The 26355-nt window shown below is 45.7% G+C and overlaps 1 protein-coding gene across 2 annotated transcripts in view; it reads left to right on the top strand.

Moving 5' to 3' along the window:
• The first annotated feature begins 1408 nt into the window (after positions 1 to 1408).
• Positions 1409 to 26355, top strand: part of LOC106612396 (neuronal PAS domain-containing protein 1) — a 36326-nt gene continuing 11379 nt past the window's right edge. The window contains exons 1-4 of one of the 2 annotated variants that reach the window (XM_014213486.3): positions 1409 to 2276; positions 12762 to 12928; positions 14361 to 14599; positions 25048 to 25115. In XM_014213486.3, coding sequence (XP_014068961.1) covers positions 12834 to 12928; positions 14361 to 14599; positions 25048 to 25115 — 402 coding nt within the window. In that variant the 5' untranslated portion in view covers positions 1409 to 2276; positions 12762 to 12833. The remainder of the gene's footprint in view (positions 2277 to 12761; positions 12929 to 14360; positions 14600 to 25047; positions 25116 to 26355) is intronic. The other variant, XM_014213491.3, reaches the window with a different exon arrangement.

Here is a 26355-nt window from a genome sequence, read left to right on the forward strand (position 1 = left end):
CTGAACCCTGTGGATGATGATTACATATGGAGACAGACACTCGTCCCCATGAGTCACTCCTTCAAGGGCGTCGCAGGAAGGTTTGGAGGGCAAAATCACCCACTCTGTCTCTCCCGTCTCACAGCGGATCTCTTCTAAAACAGACAGAAGAGAGGAGTAGACGCACACAAACACAACCCCCAAAAGGCCCTTCTCTCGCTTTGGGCTTCTTCTTTTGAGTGGGGGAACTTTTTACTCCCGTGCTCAGTGTTGTTTTTGTTCTAGTGGCTGGGCTGTCAGCTGTTTAAACTGCTGAGGGGTGGGGGTCCACTGGGGGTCTTTGAGGAATTCACTGGCCTCTCTCTCTCTCTCTCTCTCTCTCTCTCTCTCTCTCTCTCTCTCATTCACGGTTGTGGCTGCCTTCACAACCAGTGAAACCGAAGCACTGAATGCGTCTTCATTTGCCTAAACTTTTCACACGCCTCTCTTTTTGTTGCTACGAGTCAGCTCGTTTCCGCCGCACGCCCTGGGTACCAAAGCAGCAATTTTCTTCTCCCTTCTGTCCCTTTCCTTCGCACAATGTTAAGCCCATTTTAGCTTGACATAATCTGAAATGGTACTTATCTCATTTTATGTCCACCTCAATGCATTAACTTCAGCTATTTCCCTTTTATGTAGCTGTTTTTCCTTTTTTTTGGTGAGTGCAGTGAGAGAGAGAGAGAGAGAGAGAGAGAGAGAGAGAGAGAGAGAGAGAGAGAGAGAGAGAGAGAGAGAGAGATTTGGAACCCAGACCACGGAGTAGACAGCCTATCAGTATTCAGTGGAGAAAGTGAGTGATGGAGAGAGAGAGACGGAGAGAAAAAAAGAGGGGGGGTGATGTATCAATATTCTGAGTAGTGTTTGAGGGCAAAGGGAACGAACAGGAGGGGGGGGCGAGGATGGAGGAAGGGAGGGAGGTTGGCTGGAGAGAGTACTTGAGTGAGTGTCTGAATGTGATTATTTGCTCATGTATGCACATGCTTGTGTGTGTGTGTGTGTGTGTGTGTGTGTGTGTGTGTGTGTGTGTGTGTGTGTGTGTGTGTGTGTGTGTGTGTGTGTGTGTGTGTGTACGCATATGTGTATGTTTGTGCGTGAATGTGTTTGTGCGTGTGTGTCCGTATGTGTGTGTTTGTGCGCACGCATGTGTGTGTGTGTGTGTGTGTGTGTGTGTGTGTGTGTGTGTGTGTAAATGCTTGTTCACGTGCACACTTTGTGTGATTGTTTTGCAGATCCTCACTTGTGGACGTGTTTGTTGGATAGACTGTGCATAAGACTAAGGAAACAGTTTACAATGTGTTTGTATGTGATGGAATCTCCCATTTGTTTCAGTTACACGTACCCTCCCTTCCTTCTTTCCCTCTCTCCCTCCCTCTTTCTCTCTTTCTCTTTCTCTCTCTCGCTATCTCTTCCTCTTTCACTTGTCTTTTACTCTCCCTGCTAATCAGCATTTGAAAGGCAGCTTTGACAGTGAGAAAGAAAGTGAGAGGCAGCAGGAGGAGGGGTGTACGAGAGCAAGAGACACAGTGAGTGACTGAGAGAGAGAGAGAGCGAGCGAGCGGGGGAGAGAGAGAGAGGCCGAGGCAAGGGCTGTACAAGCATGCCTTTTATATTTACTAGCGATTGAGGGGAAGAGAGAGAGAGTGAGAGAGAGAGACAACCAATGTGCACAGCTTTCCCAAGAGGAAATTAAACGAAAGATTCTCAGCGAAAAAAGTGAGAGAGAGAGGGGGGAGGGAGAGGAAGAGGAGAGAGAGAGAGCGAGAGAGAGCATGCAGGCGCGCGCAAGAGAGAGAGAGAATCTCACGCTGGCTGTCTCCTAATCCTAGTCCATCTCTAAGAAGTGGCGGAGGGAGCAGAGTGTTAGTGAAGTGATCCAGAGCTAGCATAGCGTCTCTTCTCCACCAGCTAGCACCACTTGCGTGCTCACACACACACTCTCACACACATACACTTGCAACGGGATTCCGCGGTGGGTCCGCCTGCCTGCCTGCCTGCCTGCCTGCCTGCCTGCCTGCCTGCGTGTCCAGGTCTATTGTGAGCGTGAGGGGATTGTTGTGCCTCCAGTCGGTCCAGCCAGCACAGCCCCAGTGCTTTTGGGAGAAGGGACCCCAGCTGGGCCGTTTTGGGGGGCACAGGAGTCTAAAGAAGAGGAGGAGGAAGGAAAGAGGAGGAAGAGGAGAGAGTAAGTGCACTCAACGCTGGAAAGGAGTCAACACTGGAAATGCCCATCAGGTTAGGCCATCCTGGAACAACTTCTGGTCAGTGTACACACACACACACACACACACACACACACACACACACACACACACACACACACACACACACACACACACACACACACACACACACACACACATACTTGCACGCACATTCACACACACAAACACACTTCCACTGTTTGATAAGTTGATGTGATGCTGTAGAAATACTGTCAACTGGTTGACATTACAACAGTCGTGTGAGTTTTATATGGTCAGATGGTTATGTCAGTTTGCGAGTGTCCTAAGATGTCACGTATTTTAGAATGACAAAGTTACTCGTTTCAGAGAGTTTCAGGGGAAGTCCCACTTTTCTGTGTGTCATCTACTCTCTTCGATTCTAAGCAAAGTTTGGAAGGTGTCATAAGTACAGACACATTATGGTTCTCTGCTCTTAAAAAAGGGTCTGAGCCGTGACCTGTCATTCAGTGGGAAATATTCCTCTTTGAACCAGACGGAGAGCGTCTGTGGCGAAATCAGTGTGTATCATTAGTTCACTTTTAAAATGGAGAGGAAAACAATATAGTTACAAGAAATGTCAAGTAGTGTAGTTTAGATTCAGAATAGGATGGATATGTGACATCTTCACGTCATGGTGAAGGAAAACACATTGGATATAAATGTGCCTGGATGTAAATACCTGCTTTGTTTTTTTTGTCTGTTCGGGACTGGATGTATTGTCTGTGTATTTACCGTAACTCTCTAAAATAAACTGGATAAAAGTTGCTGGCACAACAAGACATAAGCAAAGTACTTACTTCCTAAGTTGTTTATTTTCTGCCAGCGCGCTGAACGGTCAACATGTATTATTACTGTTATCATTAAGACGTCGTTTTTTATATATACATATATATATATATAAACGATGTCATATTCTTCGGCCACGAAAAGCATCATTTCCATGACATTTCCTGTCTTCTGTGGCTCGTTCAGAATAAGAAGTATTAGTATGCTGAGGAACGAGAGGAAGGAGAGAAAAGCCCATTTGGCTGGATGGATGATTGTAGTTCTTTAGGGCACGAACAGCAGGTGGCCCTAATTGACTGTAACAAAATGCCTGTGTAATCTGGTGCCTAATGGTAAAATAGTAAATATATCACCAATGTTATTATCTAATCACACCGTACAAAAGAACAGGGATCATGAGGTATTTTATGTCAGACTATGCCTTTCATTTGTCTAAGGCTCTGTTAGCTGTGTGTTTGTAGAGACACAGCACAGCTACATAAAAGGGAGGAGAGGGGTGACTTAGGGAAGACAGAGTGGTGCATTGACAAACAAATGTGCGCGCGCGTGTGTGTGTGTGTGTGTGCGCAATAATGTGTTTGTATATGTCCGTGTGGGTTTGTGTGTGCGCGTGTGCGCAAACAACACAGGGACCAGTGTTTTTACCCAGGTGTGCGTGTCCCTGGTCCGTCTTCGTGGAGTGTGTTGTTTGTTGACAGCAATGGACTGTTTCTGTGCTGTGTGAGTGTTGTGAGGTATAGCAGCACATGATCCTACCACCACCACCATCTGTAGGGCTCCACCTGCTCAGTCACTGCAGGTGCAAGGAGAAACCACTCCACCCAGTATCGCACAACCCCTTCATAGACCAATAAAACTGTTGATTTTAGAAGATGCTTTCGGGGCTGTGGTGGTTGTGTCTGTATCAATAAAAAAAACATGGGTCCAGACATTATTGGCATCACAGACGCAGGCAATTTCCACAGCGTCACTTGTTCCTATGGGCTCTGAAAGGAGAAGACACGCATTGTCTCGATCAATCAGTAATAGCTAATTGTTAGTCCTTGTTGACCGTGGGCCGTGTTCAAACCAGCACTTGTCTTCTTTGAGTTGATTTTTTTTATATCTGTCTGTTTGGGTGATTTGACATTCTTGACCCTGTCCTCTTCTGTACCAGAGAAAATATGGAGTCGAGCTCCACAAAACGACTTGAAACGTTTTTATAATATGAAGAGACTCTTGGGCAACCAGGCCATAATATATTTTGCTCTGTTGAATAACATGTCAATGAACTAACCTCCAATAGTTATTGCAGTGAAAGGGGTCTGAGAGGCAACATTCACATAGAGGGAGAGAGAGGGTCGGATATTCTAGATCTGACAGGTTGACATTGGGATGGCGTTGGTAGTTGTGGATGGGGAAAGACATGTTTGAAGACTATCAGGTAGTCATCGACATGCTCTTTTCTGAAGACTTTCTTTAGCGTCAGGAAGGAGGGAGATATTTAGACAGACAGGTTGACGTTCTGGTTTGTTTGACTGTTGACTCACCGTCAAAGAGGATAGACAGACACTCACACACACAGAGGTGTCTGACTGTTGACACACACACAGTGCGAGCGATCGGGAGAAGTGTGTGTGCGTGTTGACAGACAGTGGCTGCATCAGTGACAGAGGATGTCAGCTCAGTGTCAGTGAGATGTGTTTAGTGTCACACTCTGCTGACCTGATCTCCGGTCAGTCTGTCCACTCTGTCCCGCTGTGGCTCCTTACATAACCCCTGCTGTCATTCACACACTGCCCTGCAGGGAGCCATGGCCCGAAGATTTACACACACGGACGGACGCACACACACACACATACATACACACACACACACACACACACACACACACACACACACAACGGACGCGTACACGCACATACACAAGCACGGATGCAGACACGCATACATACCCATGCACACACACGCATATACACACACGGACACACACATGCATACAGGTAATTGCCATAGTCATAGAAACCCTTGAGTAAATGGGGGATACAAAGTTTATTGAAAGCAGGTGCTTCCACACAGGTGTGGTTCCTGAGTTAGTTAAGCAATTAGCATCCCATCATGCTTAGGATCATGTATAAAAATGTAGAGCAGGCCATGGCTATGCTCCCATAGGATGACAATGCCCCCCATCCACAGGGCACGAGTGGTCCCTGAATGGTTTGATGAGCATGAAAACGATGTAAACCATATGCCATGGCCGTCTCAGTCACCAGATCTCAACCCAATTGAACACTTATGGGAGATTCTGTAGCGGTGCCTGAGACAGCGCTTTCTACCACCATCAACAAAACACCAAATTATTGAATTTCTCGTGGTAGAGTTCCATATGCTTGTAGAATCGATGCCAAGGCACATTGAAGCTGTTCTGGTAGCTCATCTTGGCCCAACGCCCTATTATAAACACTCTATGTTGGTGTTTCCTTTATTTTGGTAGTTACCTGTACAGTGGACAGGGTTTCAAAAGGCTCTACATGGAACCCAAAACGGTTCTGGAACCAAAAAGGGTTCTATCTGGAACCAAAAGGATTCTACCTGGAACCAAAAGGATTCTACCTGGAACCGAAAAAGGTTCTTAAAAAAGGGTTATCCTATGGGGACAGCTGAAGAACCCTTTTAGGTTCTAGATATACACCTTTTTTTTAACAGTATACATACATACACACACACACACACACACACACACACACACACACACACACACACACACACACACACACACACACACACCACACACACACACACACACACACACACACACACACACACACACACACACACACACACACACACACACACACACGTCCCCTCTTACACGAAAAAGGTGCACATACACAGACTCATTCCAATATGCATCATTCAGTTTATTCTGCAGATATTTATAGTATCACTGACCAGATTTCCATCCAACCTTTTTACGTGAGTAAAGTACATGTTGGATATAAAAAATGTCCCAACTAACCTGATGGAAACAGAACATTCGTCGGTAAACTTTCCAAATGTCGACAAAACGACATACCCTAGACAAGGTGGGATCTTTTTGTGTCTGTAAAATGAATTATGCGAGAAATGGCAGAGGAAATGCCTTTATGTGCAAATATTGATATAATTACCATCATATCGCAGTAATGATATCTTGTGTGGTCCTCCCAGGCTCCCACTAGGAATTGGGAAAGCTGCAGTTTATTACACTATAGATAAAATAAGTTACGATGAACTTCACAAGGTGGTGAGCTTGATGCTCCTTTCCAGTAAAAATCAAGGGTCTTATTCTGGTGACATGATGATCGATGCTTGGCTGCCGTTTGACCCAAAAATATATCATCTTTTGTCCGTAATAATCTCATCATGTAGGCTATACTTGCACTGTATCTGTGAGCTGTTGGTTAGAGCGCACGTCCCTAGACCAGAATGGGCACATCCGCTATACTGTATAACACAATTATGTTTGTGACCAAACCATCAGTAGAGTTGAAAATGCGATGGAAACCCATTTAACTTGTATTTTTTATTCGGTACATGTTATTTTTTATGTGCACTTTGTCATCTCCCACAGCCTTTAATCCGCGGAAAAACACTTAAAAAAAAGACTTATTGAAATCGAAATACTAGTCATATTACAGAGCAAGAGGTAAAGCTTCATATGATACCAATGTTTGCTTTGTAGCACCTACAGATGAAACATTATGGAGTCTTAAAGTAGGCCTGGCTATGCCAAAATGTCATAAACTTTGATAAATTATTTTTCAATTCTGCTTTTATATACACATTTCTAATATTTAAAAACAATCCTTCCTCCAAAGGACCATTCTATGGATTACATTTTGTGAAAATCCCCCAAATCATGGTATTTTTTGGTCTGGGTTTCGTGAGGAATCCCTCAATATGAATAGTATATATAGTGAACAAAAATATAAACATAACATGCAACAATTTCAAAGGTTTTACTGAGTTACAGTTCATATAAGGAAATCAGTCAATTGAAATACATTCATTAGGCCCTAATCTATGGATTTCACATGACTGTGAGCCAGGCCCAGCCAATCAGAATGAGTTTTTCCCCACAAAAGGGCTTTATTACAGACAGAAATTCTCCTCAGTTTCATCAGCTGTCTGAGTGGCTGGTCTCAGACGATTCCGCAGGTGAAGAAGCCGGATGTAGAGGTCCTGGGCTGGAGTGGTTACACGTGGTCTGCGGTTGTGAGGCCGGTTGGAAAGACTGCCAAATTCTCTAAAACGACGTTGGAGGCGGCATATGGTAGAGAAATGAACATTTAATTCTCTGGCAACAGCTCTGGTGGACATTCCTTCAGTCAGCATGTCATTTGCACACAACCTCAAAACATGAGACATCCGGTGGAATTGTGTTGTGTGACAAAACAGAACATTTTAGAGTGGCCTTTTATTGTCCCCAGCATGTATTTATCTTGCTCCTTTGCACCCCAGTATCCCTACTTGCACATTCATCTTCTGCACATCTACCATTCCAGTGTTTAATTGCTACATTGTAATTACTTCGCCACCATGGCCTATTTATTGCCTTAAATCCCTTATCTTACCTCATTTGCACTCACTGTATATAGACTTTTTGTTTTCTTTTGTTCTACTGTATTATTGACTGTATGTTTTGTTTATTCCATGTGTAACTCTGTGTTGTTGTATGTGTCGAATTGCTATGCTTTATCTTGGCCAGGTCGCAGTTGCAAATGAGAACTTGTTCTCAACTAGCCTACCTGGTTAAATAAAGGTGAAATAAAATAAAATAAATAATAAATTAGGTGCACCTGTGTAATGATTCTGCTGTTTAATCAGCTTCTTGATATGCCACACCTGTCAGGTGGATGGATTATCTTGGCAAAGGAGAAATGCTCACTAACAGAGATGTAAACAAATTTGTCCACAACATTTTACAGAAATAAGCTTTAAGTGTGTATGGATCATTTCTGGGATCTTTTATTTCAGCTCATGAAACATGAGACCAACACTTTACATGTTACATTTATATTTTTGTTCAGTATAAATGCACTGAGAATATTCAAACACACTCTCTTTAGAATATTGTACTATACATAAAAGGACAAGGATACAGTATACACACACTCAAGAAATTACGTAAATATTCTCGCTCACTCTTACATACTGCCCCCACAAAAATACAGATCAGTACCAAGAAAAAACAGACAACGTAAATAGACATGCATGTACTAAACCAAATACAGGGCAGGTACACTGACATCCATTATGCCCTGGACACAGCTACACAACTTATACAACCCTTATAAGCAACTGATACTGGACTGAACTCTGACATTTGTATACATGTATTTCTATTTGAATGTATATGTTAATGTGTCTGCACTTGCATGTGTGTGTGTGTGTGCATACTGTATGCGTGTGTGTGTGACCCTGTGTGCTAGTGATGCACAGGTCAGCTTGTTTGTGCATCCACGACCGCCCGACTATACGTGATAAAGTGAAAATCTGAAACCCGCAAATATAGAAAATGCACTGAACAGTTCCCATTCACTTTCTCTGCCCAAGTTCCCAAAAGCATTTGGCGATTGGGGTGTATCTGGTGGGCGCATGCAGTTAGGTTCTAAACATAAGGCTTATGCACTAATGCCAGATAAAAATAATGAATGAAAAACGTCAATGTAGCCTATAGATATGAATTGCACAACAATTGTCCATTTTTTTATGCATTATTTTCTCTTTATTCAAACCGCTCGCCACCTACCCGCCCTTCACCCACACAATATTCCATGACCCTAAACCCGCCCGCCCCGCGTATATAACTGCGGGGTTATGAGTCACCCCGCGCATTACACTGTGTGCTGGGCTATGGCATGTGGTTATTTAGAGGTCAGTGGTGATGTTCTTCCTGCCCGAGGGAAGTGGATTTAGTGTCTTTCTTCTAAAACTGTTCCCAGATAACAATGCGTAGGTACAGCAACATTATGCATCTCTCTCTCTATCTCCCTAAGTCCTTTCTCTTTTCCTTTCGGACGGTTTAGGAGATCTTTGTTGATTTTCTCCCAGTTCTGACTCACAAGTTCCACTTCAACTTGATATCGCACCTTTCGTTACGTTCACGAAGCCTTTACCTATTCTTCTGTATATCTATGCTGCTTAGGCCCTCTCTGATATTCATCTCCCGGCCGTCAGGGCTACTTTCATGTACGGCTGTTAAAGTGGGTCTGTGGTGTGTTGACAGTGTTCCCATACAGTATTACCATGCTATCTCAGAGCTCCAGCCCACAGTGGATCATCATCGTGGAAAAGCATGGATTTTCTGTTGCGGCGTGTCCGTGAGGACTAGGACATCAAAGAAAGCCTACTGAGGCCCCGATGAAATGAAAGAGGAGGAGGGAGAGAGCTATCGATTAGTAGACGTGAACATTAGCGCACCTCCCTCTCTTCCTTTTCCTCTCTCTCCACCCCTCTCTCTATATCTCCCGTCTCTCGTTCTCTATACCCATCCCTCTCTCTATCTTTATCTCTCCATCCACCCCCGTCCTCTCCATCCATCCTTCTCTCTGGAAGGTTCCACAGTAGATCTCTTGGTTCTGTGGTCATTCAGCTATAGGTAGGGCCTGTTTAGGAATGGTCAACCCCAACTGCTCTTGTTCCCTCGTGGTCACACCGTTTGTTCCGTTACATCCCTCCTTCCCTCCTTTCCTCCTCATTGCCGTGATGATACCTGGGGGTGGGCAGGGTCACTCTTGTTTAATCTAACAGCGTATTGATTCCATTATATAATTAATGACCCGGGTGGGGGTTGGGGAGGACAGGGAAGGGTGCAGTGGGAGGAGGGAAGCGCTTAATTCCTTGAGAGTTGGGGAGAACCTTGATCCGGAGTCGTCAAGGTCAGACGGAGCCGGCGCTTCGACGTGGAGATGGCTTGCCGTCTGAGGACCGGAATACCGAACCTGAGAGGGAGAGAGAAATCATAATGTCCAGCGATCCAGTGCAGCCGTGGATTGATCAGCAGTTGAATTAAAAAGTAAATAGAGAAACATCTGACTTCCAAATGTTCCACCATCAGCCGTGTGGGGGCATAATAAGCAGTCTAACCCTTGGAAGAGCAGAATACTGAAGCTATAGACACTCCAGCCACTCATCAAGGTCTATTCACCAATGTGATAATAACCCCCACCGGAAGAAAATAGAAGTAAAATACTGCTCTAGTCTACATAATTGATATGGAGGAGTTTCTGCCTCTGTACAGTTTGGACATTTTCACACCTCTACGGTCGCTTGCTTTCTCTCCTTTCGTGAGATGGGAAATAGCTGTCCCGTCGGGTGGTTGAGGGACCAGTCATACCGTATAGTAAACATTTAAAAGCAGACAGACAGACAGACAGACAGACAGACAGACAGACAGACAGACAGACAGACAGACAGACAGACAGACAGTATTTAATCGTGGTAAGAGGAGCAGAAAGAGGGCTAATGGGAAGATAAGGAGAGGGGTGCGGCTGTTGTCTTTCCCGATGTCAAAGCCTGCGGTCTAACTTCGGGGCTCCCGAGTGGCGCAGCGGTCTAAGACACCGCATCTCAGTGTTAAGGGCGTCACTGCAGTACCTGGTTCCAATCCAGCCTGCTTCGCAGCCGGCTGGGATTGGAAGTCCCGTAGGGCGGAGCACAGTTGGCCCAGCGTCGTCTGGGTTTGGCCGGGGTCATTGTAAATAAGAATTTGTTCTTAACTGGCTTGCCTAGTTAAATAAAAAATATCGCTGCACAGGCCAATGTTAGCCGGCTAAAGTGGCACTCCAAACATTCTATTCCCTTCTCTTTTATTGTATCATATCCTATCCTATTCTATTCCGACTGACATTACCAGGGCTGACTGTGTCCCTGAGGTGTCCAGTGTAGTGGGTGGGGGTCTTAGCTGGTATTTAGACCCAGCTCCCGCCAACCTTGGCCAAGTCTTCTATGGGGCTCCAGGGGAGAAATGCGAGGCATAAAACAGCCATTTCCCTGTAGCCTGGGGAGCCGGTGGCATTCCAGCAGGCAATTGTCTGCGTGCTGTTTGCCTTAAATGTGTTCATTTGCCCGACTCCCCCAGTCAGAGCTCTGCGGGGAGGGTCGGAGCGTTTTAACGAACCTCTGACAGCTGGAGGCCCTAATTAAACGTCCCCGCTGAAAACAAAACAGCCGAGCAGCCAAACGAACTAACTAACACAACGACCAACCAACCGATGGAGAGGCTGGTGAACGCACTCCCTCCTGTGCTGTCTACGTGAGAGCCAGCCACAGAGCAGAGAGCAGGGCAGCACAGCATGAGGTATCACACCGACGTACACACAGATGTAAGCACATGCATGCACATGTCCCGCACGGGGCTGTTTTGGATGCACACGTACGCGTGCACACACCATAATACTTTTACGTCCGGTATACCAAAGTCAAGTTGTTTTGGCAAGACTACTGCGGTGTGTTTAGAGCCTGTTTTATATCGGAATAAGCTTTCATTGTTTTCAATAACCCTCCACAGATGATACAGTTGACATACAGCTTGTTGTGACGGTGCTGTAGAGAACATTTGCAGTCGGAGGCCGGTGCCGCGGTCCATTTGGGAGAGTGCATTAGTAGCATCCCAACCTGCGACAAGGTTATGAAGCTGATTGAATAATTACCGTCCATTACGGCCCACGCCACTGCTGATGTGCTGCCTGGCTTCTGTCTTTAGAGATAGAGACGCACGGCCGATAGAGACTCAGATTAGATAAGGACAGATTGGGTCAATTAAGAGATAAACATACAGGTACGAGACAGAGGGGTTGTGTGTGTGTGTGTGTGTGTGTGTGTGTGTGTGTGTGTGTGTGTGTGTGTGTGTGTGTGTGGTGTGTGTGTGTGTGTGTGTGTGTGTGTGTGTGTGTGTGTGTGTGGGTGCGTGCGTGCGTGCGTGCGTGCGTGTGTGGGAGGGGGAGATCAATTGTGTGACTTTTATTTCCCCCTCACACAATGCAATGTACTCAGCCAGCCAGGTTGGGGAAGGTGATGTACAATGTCATTGTTACACACTGCACAGGGACAGTGTGTCGGCTACAGAGATTCTACACTGATGTGATGCCGGGTTGGGAATTGTCACAGTCATGTAAAATGCACTAGAAAGTATTCTCTTGTGGACAGACTACTTAAACATCTCACCAAATTACGCAACATTTTAGATTTAATAGAAAGTAATTTCATTGAAATGTCAAACTCAGGTCTGGCTCCCCATATCCCAGCTCCCTACCCCAACCTGACCCTATTCTACCTATTATTTTTCCCCTCCCATGATAGTGTTGACCCAGCGGTAGTGAGGGCACCCCTGGCCGCAGGGCAGGACACCAGGCTGCTGCAGGCCACGCTGACCTTTTAAAGGTCACCAGAGCACAGAGGCAGAGAGGGGGAGGGGAGAGGGAGGCCAGCCAACTGGCACCGCTGGTAGAACTGGGAGCCAGAGGGTGTGTGTGTGGGGAGACAGGGGAATTGGGGGAAGGGGGTCTGCTTTGCCCTGTCTTTGCTAACCGGAGTGAGACTTCTGTAGTGAATGGCTTTTTTTTTAGCACAGTGGACGTTCTTCAAAGCTTTTATAGAGAAATGTACACCTAACTAAGCATAATTATTCCTCTCTCTCTCTCTCTCTCTCTCTCTCTCTTTCTGTCTCTCTCTGTGTCTCTGTCTTTCTCTCTCGCTTCCTCACTACTGCAGGGGGTCTGAGCCTGTCACAGCCTCGGCCAATCGCGGCCTGCGTTAGCGGTGGCGGCTGCGTGTGATTGGAGGATGGCCACCATGCCGTTCGTCAGCGAGGGAAAGTGCGTGAGCGTGGAGTGGGACTTCCTACAGGGACTACTGGCCAAACCCCCCACCCTGCCCTGGTGAGAAAAACACACACACATACACACACACACACACACACACACACACACACACACACACACACACACACACACACACACACACACACACACACACACACACACACACACACACACACACACACACACACACACACACACACACATATAATAGCATTGCATTGTGTGCTAACACACACAAACACTCATATTCTAAACGATCACATCCACACAGACCCTCTCACACACTCTGTACTGTATGGTAAAATGGTTATCGCTCTGTAGCCTTGGGTGTCATGGCTGTTAATCCTTTTCCCTTAGTGGGAGATTACGTACATTTGGATGGAATTATTAATGGGACGGTCATTTATTGGCGGATATAAAAACTAAGCAGAATCAATGGGTGAGTATTGATTGTCCTTTCTGGCGAGTTGAGCTCGTATAATAATGAGACGTTGTGGAGGACAGAGCTATTCTAAACACAGCTGTTTACACACCCTGGAGAACGCAGACCGACCGGGGAAACACGAACGTGTTGGCTGATTAGGACAAATACCACACACATGCATGCAAAAACACACAAACATACACACACACACGTTTTATTTTCTCTATTGCCCTCTCTCTCTCTCTCTCTCTCTCTCTCTCTCTCTCTCTCTCTCTCTCTCGCTCTCTCACACACACACACACACACCCTAACTCCCATGGCAGGCAGTCTGCAGGCCCGGAATGAGAATCGATGTCACAGACACGGAGGAGAAATGCTGTTTCTTTATTCTACCACAGACACAAACTGTGGAGTCGCCGTGACAACATAATTCTACCACTCAGGCCCCATTGAGGGGAGTCGATACCCAATCAGAGAGACAGGCTACCTGAGCCCAGGCCCCCCTCTGCCACACGGCCCCTCCTCTTCCCATTGATCACTCAATCACCGCTGCAGCCCGGTACCTGCCAGCCAGTCGCATGGCTGTGTGTGAGACAGCGAGGGAGAGAGAGAGGTGTGTGTGTGTGTGTGTGTGTGTGTGTGTGTGTGTGTGTGTGTGTGTGTGTGTGTGTGTGTACATGTGCGTGTGTGTTGGAAGCAGACGCACTAGCTGTGCTGTGTATTAGCCATGTGTGTACCAGTGGGACAGGGGAATAGAGCCTGGGAGATAGAGCACTTTCTGTCTGGAATTACACAGACAGACAATCTGCTGGAGACAAATTAGAATTGAGATTGGTTCACTAAGATTGCGGGTGTCATTATATGCCTTTTAAAGGACTATTCTCGGGTCATCGTCAGCGTACACGACCAAGCCACAGGTTTTCATTCTGCGGTCAATTAGGATTCTTTATCATTTCGGGTTTTGGCATGAACCACACACCCTTTTCACTTAGAATTCTCCTCTACCTTCTCTTTGCTATCTCTCCCCTCTCCCCTTTCCCCCGGACCTTTCCTCTCCTCCTCCAGTTTGCAGAACCTGCGGAAGGAGAAGTCTCGTAATGCTGCTCGTTCCCGTCGCGGCAAGGAGAACTTTGAGTTCTTTGAGCTGGCCAAGATGCTCCCTCTCCCCGGGGCCATCACCAGCCAGCTGGACAAGGCCTCGGTCATCCGCCTCACCATCAGCTACTTGCACATGCGCACCTTCGCCAGCCAGGGAGACCCGCCCTGGTGCCCCCTGCTGGAAGGAGAGAACCACTGCAGCAAAGGTGAGCCCTCACTCTTACCTTACCCATGATCTTAACCTGAAATGACTGGAAAACTCAGTCGCCGATGCTGCAACAAAAGCATTTCACAAATTGTACTGTAGGTGCATCAGCATTGTAACAGCACTATACTATTCTATGTAGTCCCTCTCTTACCCAATGCACCTCGCAGACACACACATCACTTCACATAGTACACCTTATTGAGCTCCCCCTCATCGCAGAAAAGAGAAATAGAGAGAGACAGAGACAGAGAGAGACACACAGAGAGTGAGAGACAGAGAGCGTGAGAGAGACAGACAGAGAGACAGACAGAGAGACAGAGACAGAAAGATAAACAGAGAGATTGAGAGAGACAGAGGGAGAGAGAGACAGCGAGATAAATAGAGAGAGATAGATAGAGCAGACAGAGAGACAGAGAGCGACAGAGAGTGAGACAGAATGAGAGAGAGAGAGACACAGAGAGACAGAGAAACAGAGAGAGACACAGAGAGACAGAGAAACAGAGAGAGAGAGACAGAGAGAGACAGAAAGAGAGAGAGACACAGAAAGAGACAGAGAAACAGAGAGAGACACAGAGAGACAGAGAAACAGAGAGAGACACAGAAAGACAGAGAAACAGAGAGACAGAGAAACAGAGAGAGAAACAGAGAGACAGAGAAACAGAGAGAGACACAGAAAGACAGAGAAACAGAGAGAGAGAGACAGAGAGAGACAGAAAGAGAGAGAGACACAGAAAGAGACAGAGAAACAGAGAGAGACACAGAAAGACAGAGAAACAGAGAGAGACACAGAGAGGGACAGAAACAGAGAGAGACACAGAGAGGGACAGAAACAGAGAGAGACACAGAGAGAGACAGAAACAGAGAGAGACACAGAGAGAGACAGAAACAGAGAGAGACACAGACAGAGACAGAAACAGAGAGAGACACAGAGAGAGACAGAAACAGAGAGAGACACAGACAGAGACAGAAACAGAGAGAGACACAGAGAGGGACAGAAACAGAGAGAGACACAGACAGAGAAACAGAGAGAGACACAGAGAGAGACAGAAACAGAGAGAGACACAGAGAGAGACAGAAACAGAGAGAGACACAGAGAGACAGAAACAGAGAGAGACACAGACAGAGAAACAGAGAGAGACACAGAGAGAGACAGAAACAGAGAGAGACACAGAGAGAGACAGAAACAGAGAGAGACACAGAGAGACAGAAACAGAGAGAGACACAGACAGAGAAACAGAGAGAGACACAGACAGAGAAACAGAGAGAGACACAGACAGAGATGCACAAAGACGGGGAGACAGAGAGAGGACATACAAAGGAAGGAGGAGCCTATTGGTGCGAATTGTAATTACAGAAATTAGCTACATAACGAGGAGAGTGTGATTATGAGGGTTGTCTAATTGCTACTATTACAGAGGGGGAACAACTCAGATACAATTAGGTGTGTATGTGTACGCGTGCCTGTGTGTGTGTGTGCGCGCGCGTTTTATAAGAGCATCTGTGAGGAGTGCGTGTGTGTGTGTGTGGGGGTGTGTCAATGGTGGCAGAAGTGTTTGTCTGTGTGGGTGCGTTATCATTTTTTGCACCAGTGTGTGTGTCCCCGTTACTCTCAGCAAGTCCTCCTGAAATGAGACAAACCCATATCTCATTGATACTGTATAAGACGTGAACATCGATATCACGTACCTTACAAACAATGACAGTCTAGTTCTCCTATGACCGCACATTTGCTTATTTTACAAGGGAGTCCTTGAACGACTCGTAGAGTTACTGTATACGATTATACTCTTACCGTTGTTCGGTGGATATGTTTTCCGAGGATCCGGCCTTGGAAGAGGCCCGGTGAAAGGAGGATGTGGACATCTCATTGAAAAGCACGTCTATCTATTCAGTGCTTCGATCAATCGCCAATTGACGTTCACGTGCCTGTGGAAACACGTTAAATCCACTAGCAGATGTTCTGACAGAGCCTTACAAATGCACCTCAATGGATTGACTTTGGAATGTACGGTACACTGCTGTATGTACAGCGTGCAGTACATTTGACCGTTGATCTGTTTCTGAAATCTATACTGAAGTTCCCTCTGGGGGAAAAAAAGAAGCAATTCTATTCTATTCATATCAGCCTTCGGGAAAACATGAAAGTATGACGCCCACACATGTTGGACATGATGCTGGAATGAAGATCATCCACCTGGTAACCGAATAACCGTCACCCGGCCTGGGACCCAGAATTCAGAATAATGTCACAGGTCTGGGAGTAGCTAGCTATGCTAGCTATCTGACATGATTGTCACGAGTCTTGGGTGTGTGTAATTTTAACTGACTTGTCCGGAAGGCCCTGTACAGATCCGAACACGACTGCTGCAGTAGAGAGAGAGAGAGAGAGAGAGAGAGAGAGAGAGAGAGAGAGAGAGAGAGAGAGAGAGAGAGAGAGAGAGAGAGAGAGAGAGAGAGAGAGAGAGAGAGAGAGAGAGAAATGTTACAATTTATGTTGACTGCTCTTGGTTTAAACTAGAGTGGAGCATGGTGCATGTAGCTTGTTCTTCTTGTTGTTGTTGGCCCATTTCATCAAAGCAGCAATAGGCTACAGGCTAGAGTCATAGAGCTTTGGTATGTGGCAAAAGTTAGGAGATACTGGATCTAATCAGTGGAAGATGTAATTACAAGTTAAAGGAGAAGGATAGGCTACAGCGACCAAGAGGCAACAGGTAGGCTGCTACTTAGTATTCTGAATGGAGTTGTTGTTATTTTGTAACTGTAGGCCTCAATTAGCATAGCTAGCTAACGTTAGCTAGCTTAACTAGCTACTCCCGGTTTGATGCAGTCACGATAGTGACTATGTAATCCTATTTGATGATAAATAACCTAGCTATGGCAGCTATTAGTCTACTATAGCGCGAGGCAGCTTGGTTGGTTGCTGTCTCTCTTCTCTCGTCTCTCCCTCCCTCCTCCCTGCTCCCTGTGTCACTCGCTCACAGTACGGCCTCTCCCCCGCCTGCTAGAGTGGCAACTCTCTCTCGCTCCTCTGACGCTCTGTTAGCTCCGGTTAATAAAGTAGTTTAAACATTTTATTTTCTGCTGCTTCCCTCATTCGTATAGAACCAGGTCTGGATCCGACCAAGTCTATACGGAACGGGTCTAGTTGTCCACGGGTCGTTCGAAATGGGTCTCTATATTTTAACATTTAATTAATGCATATCGGGTCTGGGTGGGAAAGCCCCAGGTCCATTTTGTAACGGGTCCAAAAACCTCTAAACCCCAACCCTGCTGTTGCATCATGGTACCTGTAGTTAGACTTTGAAGTACCTACAGTGTGATGCGTGGCTGTAATTCCACTGTAGGAATGTGGAATTATGTGTCCAGACGGAATCCCGAAGGGGACTCTTGTAGTGGCGTCCCTCCTCTGTCATTCTCCTCTCCTCCTCCCGGGGTTTGGGCGGTGGGGGTTGGGGTGGGTGAGGGCCACGGGGGGAGAGAGAGGGGGGGGCAGTGTGGTTTTTGTCTGCTTCCCACGTTTCAAAGCCAATCTTGAAAAATGAATAGACAGAGGAAAATCAATTGCATGACCTTCACACAGCGAGAGAGAGGGAAGAGAAGGAGAGAGATATATGGATGGGTGGTGGAAGACGAAAACGAAGGAGTGGTAGAAAGGGAGAGGACCAGCTGAGGAAAAGTAAAATCTCTCAAAGATGTGTAGTGATGCTTTTTCACCCATTGTGTGTGTGTGTGTGTGTGTGTGTGTGTGTGTGTGTGTGCGTGTGTGCGTGTGTGCGTGTGTGCGTGTGTGTGTGTGTGTGTGTGTGTGTGTGTGTGTGTGTGTGTGTGTGTGTGTGTGTGTGTGTGTGTGTGTGTGTGTGTGTGTGTGGTGTAGGTTGGGTCTACAGTGGAGTGCATTAGTCCTGAACCTTTAATTTCATGTATTATTCAAGACTACTGTTTATGCACAGGTGATTTGAGCTTTTGAGAGATAATCTCTCTTTCAGATATGACTTCCACCCGGTAGAAATGCCAAATGTTGACCTGTCTATTTTCCCGGAGAATCTGAGTATTTTGCAGTTTTACAATATTGTAGAGATTTTGTCTAATGACAGAACACGCTGACTCTACAACACAAGCCTCTAAGATCTTCTAAAGACACCGAAACAGAAACCATGGACCAATCGGAAAATACTTTGTCACTGTTTGTGAGGTCAAACTCACCTCTTTCTGTCTCTCTCTCTCTCTAGCTGTCTCTTGACTTTGACTTTGTCTGCCTCGCATTTCTCTGTCTCTCTCTGTCTGTCTCTGTCATCTCTCTCTCCCTTTCTCTCTGTCTTACTGTCTCCTCATCACTTCTCCTCCGTCGCTCTCCCTCACTTTCTCCATGTCTGCCTCCCACCTAATTCTCAGCGTTTAAAGCAGCGGTGGCTTTTAAGGGAAGTTAATTGCACTCAAATTATGTTCGACCGCGGAAGAAGTGAGGGAGCGACAGTGAAAGAGAAACTGGGAGAGAGAGGGAGGGAGCGAGAGAAGGATTGCAGAGTGAGAGGATAATTGCGGTGGAGAAGGACGTTGCGATTATGGTTGCTATTTCCCTCCTGTCTGTTGTCTACAAACCCTGTCTGTTCTTACAGGGGTAATACTCACACACACACACACACACACACACACACACACACACACACACACACACACACACACACACACACACACACACACACACACACACACACACACACACACACACACACACACACACACACACACACACACACACTCATATAAACACACACACATATAAACACACACACACACTCTCTTGGATAGTCATCAAAATTGGAGTTCAGTAAACAAGTTGCTAGGTGATGAGGTTCACATATGAAAAGACAACTAGCATAAGCAAACTTGAGTAAAAAAAATGAGAAAAAGAAAGAGATGAACCACATGTTGTCTACAGTCAGGTCCACAATTATTGGCACCCTTGATAAAGATGAGCAACAACAACAAAAAATACAGAGTTATATTGTATGCTTAAAAAAATTGACAATTAAGTAATATTTTTTTCTCAAAAATATAGGGGTCAAAATGACTGCCACCCCAGTTTTCAATAACTTTCACTGAGTCATTTTCTGAAATGTTTTACAAGATGTGCGTGGCCAAAGAGCTCTATTTTCATGTCATCCAACAAATGTAAAGGCCTGGAGTTTGCTAAACGGCATTGGCACTTGGATTGGAACCGATGCTATGGTCAAATTACATGAAAATAGAGCCCTTTGGCCACGCACACTGGCAGGGTGGGTTTGAAATCGAAAGAAGGATGCATAAGCAGAAAAGAACCCTGTACCTACTGTAAAATACGGTGGTGGATCTTCAACGTTATGGGGTTATTTTGCTTCCACTGGTCCTGAGGCCCTTGTTAAGGTCATGAACTTTACCCAATACCAGGACATTTTTGCCAAAAACCTGGTTGTCTCTGTCAGGAGGATAAAACTTGGCCGCTTGTAGATTTTCCAGAAAGACAATAACCCCAAGCACACATCAAAATCCACAAATAAATGGTTTATTGGCTACAACAACAACAAAAAATCAACATTTTGCAATGGCAATCTCAGTCTCCAGACTTGAACCCCATTGAAAACCTTTGGTTTGAATTGAAGAGGGCAGTTCAGAAGAGCAGGTGAAGGTTATCAAGGATCTGGTCTGATTCTGTATGGAGGAATGGTCTAAGATCCCTCCTGATACAGTGCCTTCAGAAAATATTCATACCACTTAACTTATTCCACATTTTGTTGTGTTACAGCCTGAATTCAAAATAGATGAAATATATATATTTTTTTATCACCCCTCTACACACAATACCTGTAAGGTTCTGTATTTATTTTCTTAGTCAACCTTGTGTTCTGTTTCTTTGTGTTCTGGAACGTAGCCCCGTCTTTCATTTTTGTTCATTGATTTCACCGTGTTAGTTACTCACCTGGTCTCATCAGCTCCCTATTTAGTTCAGTTCATTCTGTTTGTGCCTTTGTGAGGTATTGTTCGTTCTGACTCTACTAAGCCTTTTCCAAGCTCGTTTGTGAGAACCAGTTATAGCCTTCAGTCCTAGTTTTGATTCACCTGCCTGTTTGACTACCTGTGTATGACCATTGCCTGCCGCACTCCGCGCGTGAACCTCCACCTTTTTCTCCCTGAGTATTCATTACAGAGGTAAGGTATTCTGTAATGAATACTCAGGGAGAAAAAGTTGTAGATTCACGCGCAGAGTGCGACAGGTGTTTATTTCGCCTTCGCAGAAGGCAGGAATCGTGTTCACAGGCAGGCAATGGTCATACACAGATAGGCAAACAGGCAGGTATCTCAATGACATCAGTATTCACATAAGTATTTTCCCCAAACATAATGCTTTGTATTCAAGGCATAAAGTACATTTCTCTGTCAAATTGTTTGCTGTTTTACTTTAGTACCTTATTGCAGGATGCATGTTTAGGAATATATTTTTAATTATGTACAACCTTCCTTCTTTTCACTCTGTCATTTAGTTTAGTATCGTGGAGTAACTACAATGTTGTTGATCCATCCTCAGTTTGTCTCCTATCACAGCCATTAAACTCTAACTGTTTTAAAGTCACCATTGGCCTCAAGGTAGAAATCCCTGAGCAGTTTCCTTCCTCTCCAGCAAGTTAGGAAGGATGCCTGTATCTTCGTATGCAACTCATTATGTGACTTGTTAAGCACATTTTTTAATACCGAACTTATTTAGGCTAGCCATAACTCAGGGGTTGAATGCTTATTGACTCAAGATTTTTCAGATTTTCCTTTTTAATTAATTTATAAAAATGTCTTACAACATAATTCCACTTTGACATTATGGGTTATTATGTGTAGGTCAGTGACACAAAATCTACATTTCATTCATTTTAAATTCAGGCTATAACACAACAAATTGTGGAAAAATTCAAGGGGTGTGAATACTTTCTGAAGGCACTGTATGTTCTCCAATCTCATATTTGGTTTTTAGAAAAAGGCTCAGTGTCGTTATCCTCGCAAGGTGAGGTATTGAACGGTATTGAACGGTATTGAACACAGGGTGCCAATAATGTTGACCCTTATCTTTTTGAGAAACTCTAAATATGACTTGTTAAACTAAATCTCTTTATCTGAGCGATTGTATTGGTATAAATAATATAATAGTCCCGTTTTTGTTGTTGTTGCATGCATACAATATAGTTCAGTATTTGGATTATTTATTAAACTTGTTTTTTTTTTGCTTATCTTTTTCAAGGGTTCCAATAATTTTGAACCTGACCTTATTTGGTTCCCATGGTAACATCATAACTAGGTTTAAAGGTAGACAGCTATGGGGTGGAAAGTAAAAAAAAAAAAGAGAGGTGGGGGAGGGGTGAGTGAACTTGGACTAAATTATGTATAGAACAGAAGCATAAATATCAAGCAATCAAATTTCTCTCTTCTATCAGTGAGGAACATCAGGAAGACCCCAACATTGACCTGCGAGTCACACTGTAATTAACGTGGACGCTTCATCCCATTCCACAAATGAAATTAAACCACGGATAGCAAATCTAGCCAAGCTAATTAAAAGTCAATGTGATAGAAGGTACCCCAAGAGCTCTCCTATGACACACACACACACACACACACACACACACACACACACACACACACACACACACACACACACACACACACACACACACACACACACACACACACACACACACACACACACACACACCCTTATTTCCACTAACACAGAAGGATCTTTGTTCTCAGGGTGAGATACCCTGCACCTTCATAAGGCCCCTGAACATCCCCCCCACCACACACACACACACACACACACACACACACACACACACACACACACACACACACACACACACACACACACACACACACACACACACACACACACACACACACACACACACACACACCACACACACACAGGGCCAGACACACACAGACACACCCTGTTGAGGCTGTTTTGCTTTCTTGGCCGCCCAATTGTGTGACGCCAGGCATGGCAGGCAGGCGGTGGAGTGACTGTAGTAAATGGATCTGTGTGTAGACTCATCCGTCAGCCCCACTGGCCTCATGTCACATCCACCATTTCTTCCGGCCCCCTGACAGTATTCATCGCCACTGATCACCAGCAGCCTCTCCAGGGAGGGGGGGGGGGGGGGGGGGGGGTGCTGTGTGTTATGATGATGGGGGTTGGTACCAGACCCCCAGTGGGCCAGCCCTCTTCCCGTAGCCCCACTAGGGTCCAGGCAGGCAGAGCGACAGGGTCCCATCCCCCTCTGGGTTAGCTTCTGAGTTGTGGCTGTAAGGTCCCCAGCCCCAGACCCCCTTTCAGCCTGAATGGACCAGCCTCATTGATATTCCTAAGCTTTCACACATGGGGACCCCAATCTCACAAAGGCACTGGGGCTTTGTCCGGCAACTGTTTATTTCTGAGAGAGTGTGTTTGTGCGTGTGGCCGGGGGGGTATTTGTATGTGTGTGCAGGTCTAAAGGAATGTCTTCTCTTCTGTTGGCTGATCGATGGCAGGGACACGATGAACAGACGGATGGGGGATGGATGTGTGCCCCCCCCCCACCTCTGTTCAGTTGTAACTCAGAACAGCACTTTCATTTTGCTGTCATAACATGTATTGATTTCCAAAAGCCTTGCAACGACACATGGACAGGGATATCTGGCAATCCCTACACTCACTCACTCACTCACTCACTCACTCACTCACTCACTCACTCACTCACTCACTCCACTCACTCACTCACTCACTCACTCACTCACTCACTCACTCACTCACTCACTCACTCACTCACTCACTCACTCAGTCACACTAACACACACACAATGCCGCTGCCTGCTCAGAATGCAGTGTTAAAAAAAAAAAACCTGGCAGAGCGACACACACACACAAACAAACACACACACACACACACACACACACACACACACACACACACACACACACACACACACACACACACACACACACACACACACACACACACACACACTCACAATTTGACATAAAATGGTAAAAACGGGAATTGTGGATTTAACCCCGGTCTCTCTCTCTCCCTCTCTTACATGCACGCACGCACACACACACACAATCTCTATCCATCTTCCTCCCCCTCCGTTACTCTCTATTTTGGTTTCTCTCTCCCTATCTCCTTTTATCTATTTCTGTCTTCCTCTCTTTCTCTCAGTTGTAATTACCTCCGTAAACAGCTCTACTTTGATGGCAATGCTTCTGTGATAGCTTGTGTTTGGGATGCATTAGGAGTGGTGAAGCTGTGTGTGTGTGTGTGTGTGTGTGTGTGTGTGTGTGTGTGTGTGTGTGTGTGTGTGTGTGTGTGTGTGTGTGTGTGTGTGTGTGTGTGTGTGTGTGTGTGTGTGTGTGTGTGTGTGTGTGTGTGTGTCTGTGTGTGTCTGTGCCTGGTTGCCTGTGTGTGCGTTAAAAACAGCCATTTCCCTTAGGGCAGCTAAATCAACCAAACTACTATAAAAAAATATATATATTGAAAGTATCCCTTTTATTTGCAGACTAACAACGAAGCATCTGTTAAAAGTGATTAGCTGCCTCATATCTCTGATGTGTGTGGATCTGATGTGTGTGGATCTGATGTGTGTGGATCTGATGTGTGTGGATCTGATGTGTGTTGATCTGATGTGTGTGGATCTGATGTGTGTGGATCTGATGTGTGTGGATCTGATGTGTGTGGATCTGATCTGATGTGTGTTGATCTGATGTGTGTGGATCTGATGTGTGTGGATCTGATGTGTGTGGATCTGATGTGTGTTGATCTGATGTGTGTGGATCTGATGTGTGTCGATCAGTGTGTGTGGATCTGATGTGTGTGGATCTGATGTGTGTTGATCTGATGTGTGTGGGATCTGATGTGTGTCGATCAGTGTGTGTGGATCTGATGTGTGTGGATCTGATGTGTGTTGATCACTGTGTGTCGATCAGTGTGTGTTGATCAGTGTGTGTCGATCAGTGTGTGTGGATCTGATGTGTGTGGATCTGATGTGTGTTGATCAGTGTGTGTCGATCAGCGTGTTCGATCAGCGTGTGTCGATCAGTGTGTGTGGATCTGATGTGTGTGGATCTGATGTGTGTGGATCTGATGTGTGTTGATCTGATGTGTGTGGATCTGATGTGTGTGGATCTGATGTGTGTTGATCTGATGTGTGTTGATCTGATGTGTGTGGATCTGATGTGTGTGGATCTGATGTGTGTGGATCTGATGTGTGTTGATCAGTGTGTGTCGATCAGCGTGTGTCGATCAATGAGTGTCGATCAGTGTGTGTTGATCTGATGTGTGTCGATCTGATGTGTGTCGATCAGTGTGTGTGGATCTGATGTGTGTGGATCTGATGTGTGTTGATCAGTGTGTGTTGATCAGTGTGTGTCGATCTGTGTCCCTGCAGTGCGGCGCTCCTCCCACTCTCTGGCCACTGACATGTTCGAACAGCACCTGGGAGCACACCTGTTACAGGTAAACATCACACACACACACGCACACACTCGCGGACACACACACGCAGACACACACACAGGGTTCATTTCAAATGTATTTATTATATAAACGTGTCATTGAGAACAAACCGTATTTTATAATAGTACACATTTAGCCAGGTTATTCAAGAGGTCAATTCTCAGAACTTTTGTTTGTTGACACGTTTAATCTATTCAAATGTTTTTCCAAAAATATTCAAATATTCAACCATGTAAATGTTATTATTGTCACAGGATGCTGTAATTGTTAGTGGGACACGGTAGCCATCTTTATTCCTGTGACAGTGTGACAGTGTGATGCTTCTTCTCTGTGTTACGTCTCCTCCTGCGTTTAAAGACATGCTTGAACCCTCTCTGACGGCCCCTCCAGCCAGTCAACAATTGTAAAAATAACACAAAAACATCGCCCCGCCATATTACTATCAAACACCGACAAATGACTGCAGTGGACAGAAAAGAGAAAGAGAGCGATAGAACGTGAGAGGGAAAGAGGGGTGACAGAGACGGGGTGTATGGAATGTTCTAAATGACAGAGGTATGCTAAGACAAAAGACGGCCGTCTGCGCCAAACGTTCTGAGGAGGAACAGCGCTGATAGAAATCAAATTAGGGCTTCAGAAAACGCTATGATTCTTTCCTCTTGCCGTCCTCTGTCAGTAATAGCATGATAATTGCACTTTATTTCTCCGCCATTCAGCCGGGCTCGCCGCTCCCCACACCCCGGCCACTCGCATTTGCATACTGAATGTGTCAGTCGCATAAATTACCGCCACTTTAAGCGCCGCTGCCAAAACAGCAATCTTTCTTCAGCAAAGTGGCCCTAGCTTCCCAGCACACCGCCACTACGCACTTGTGTGAATGCTTGTTATTACGAGGAATATTATTCTGTAAAGGAGTCCTTCCTAATGGGGTGGCTGTATACCTTTCACTTACCATCATAATCACCACTCCCTGGCTCTACCTCTGTCTCTACCTACCTACCGGTGTCTCTGGTCAGCAGACAGACACAACACAACAGGAAACACCACGCCGTCCTACTGTTATTAACACTGATTTAAAGAGCTCTGCTGGTGTCTGCCTGCTCTGTGTTTAATGTGCCTTGTTGACTCTCTGGAAAGGCTGGTGGTGTTTACCAGTAGTGTGTCGTGTGTACCTGAGGGGCCAGCCAGACAGGACTGTTGATGTGGGCGAGAGAGAGGGGAGAGGGGGGAGGCTGGGGGG

Source organism: Salmo salar, chromosome 09, assembly GCF_965601325.2.
Source record: "Salmo salar chromosome 09, fSalSal1, whole genome shotgun sequence".
In the NCBI taxonomy this organism is placed as follows: Eukaryota; Metazoa; Chordata; class Actinopteri; order Salmoniformes; family Salmonidae; genus Salmo; species Salmo salar.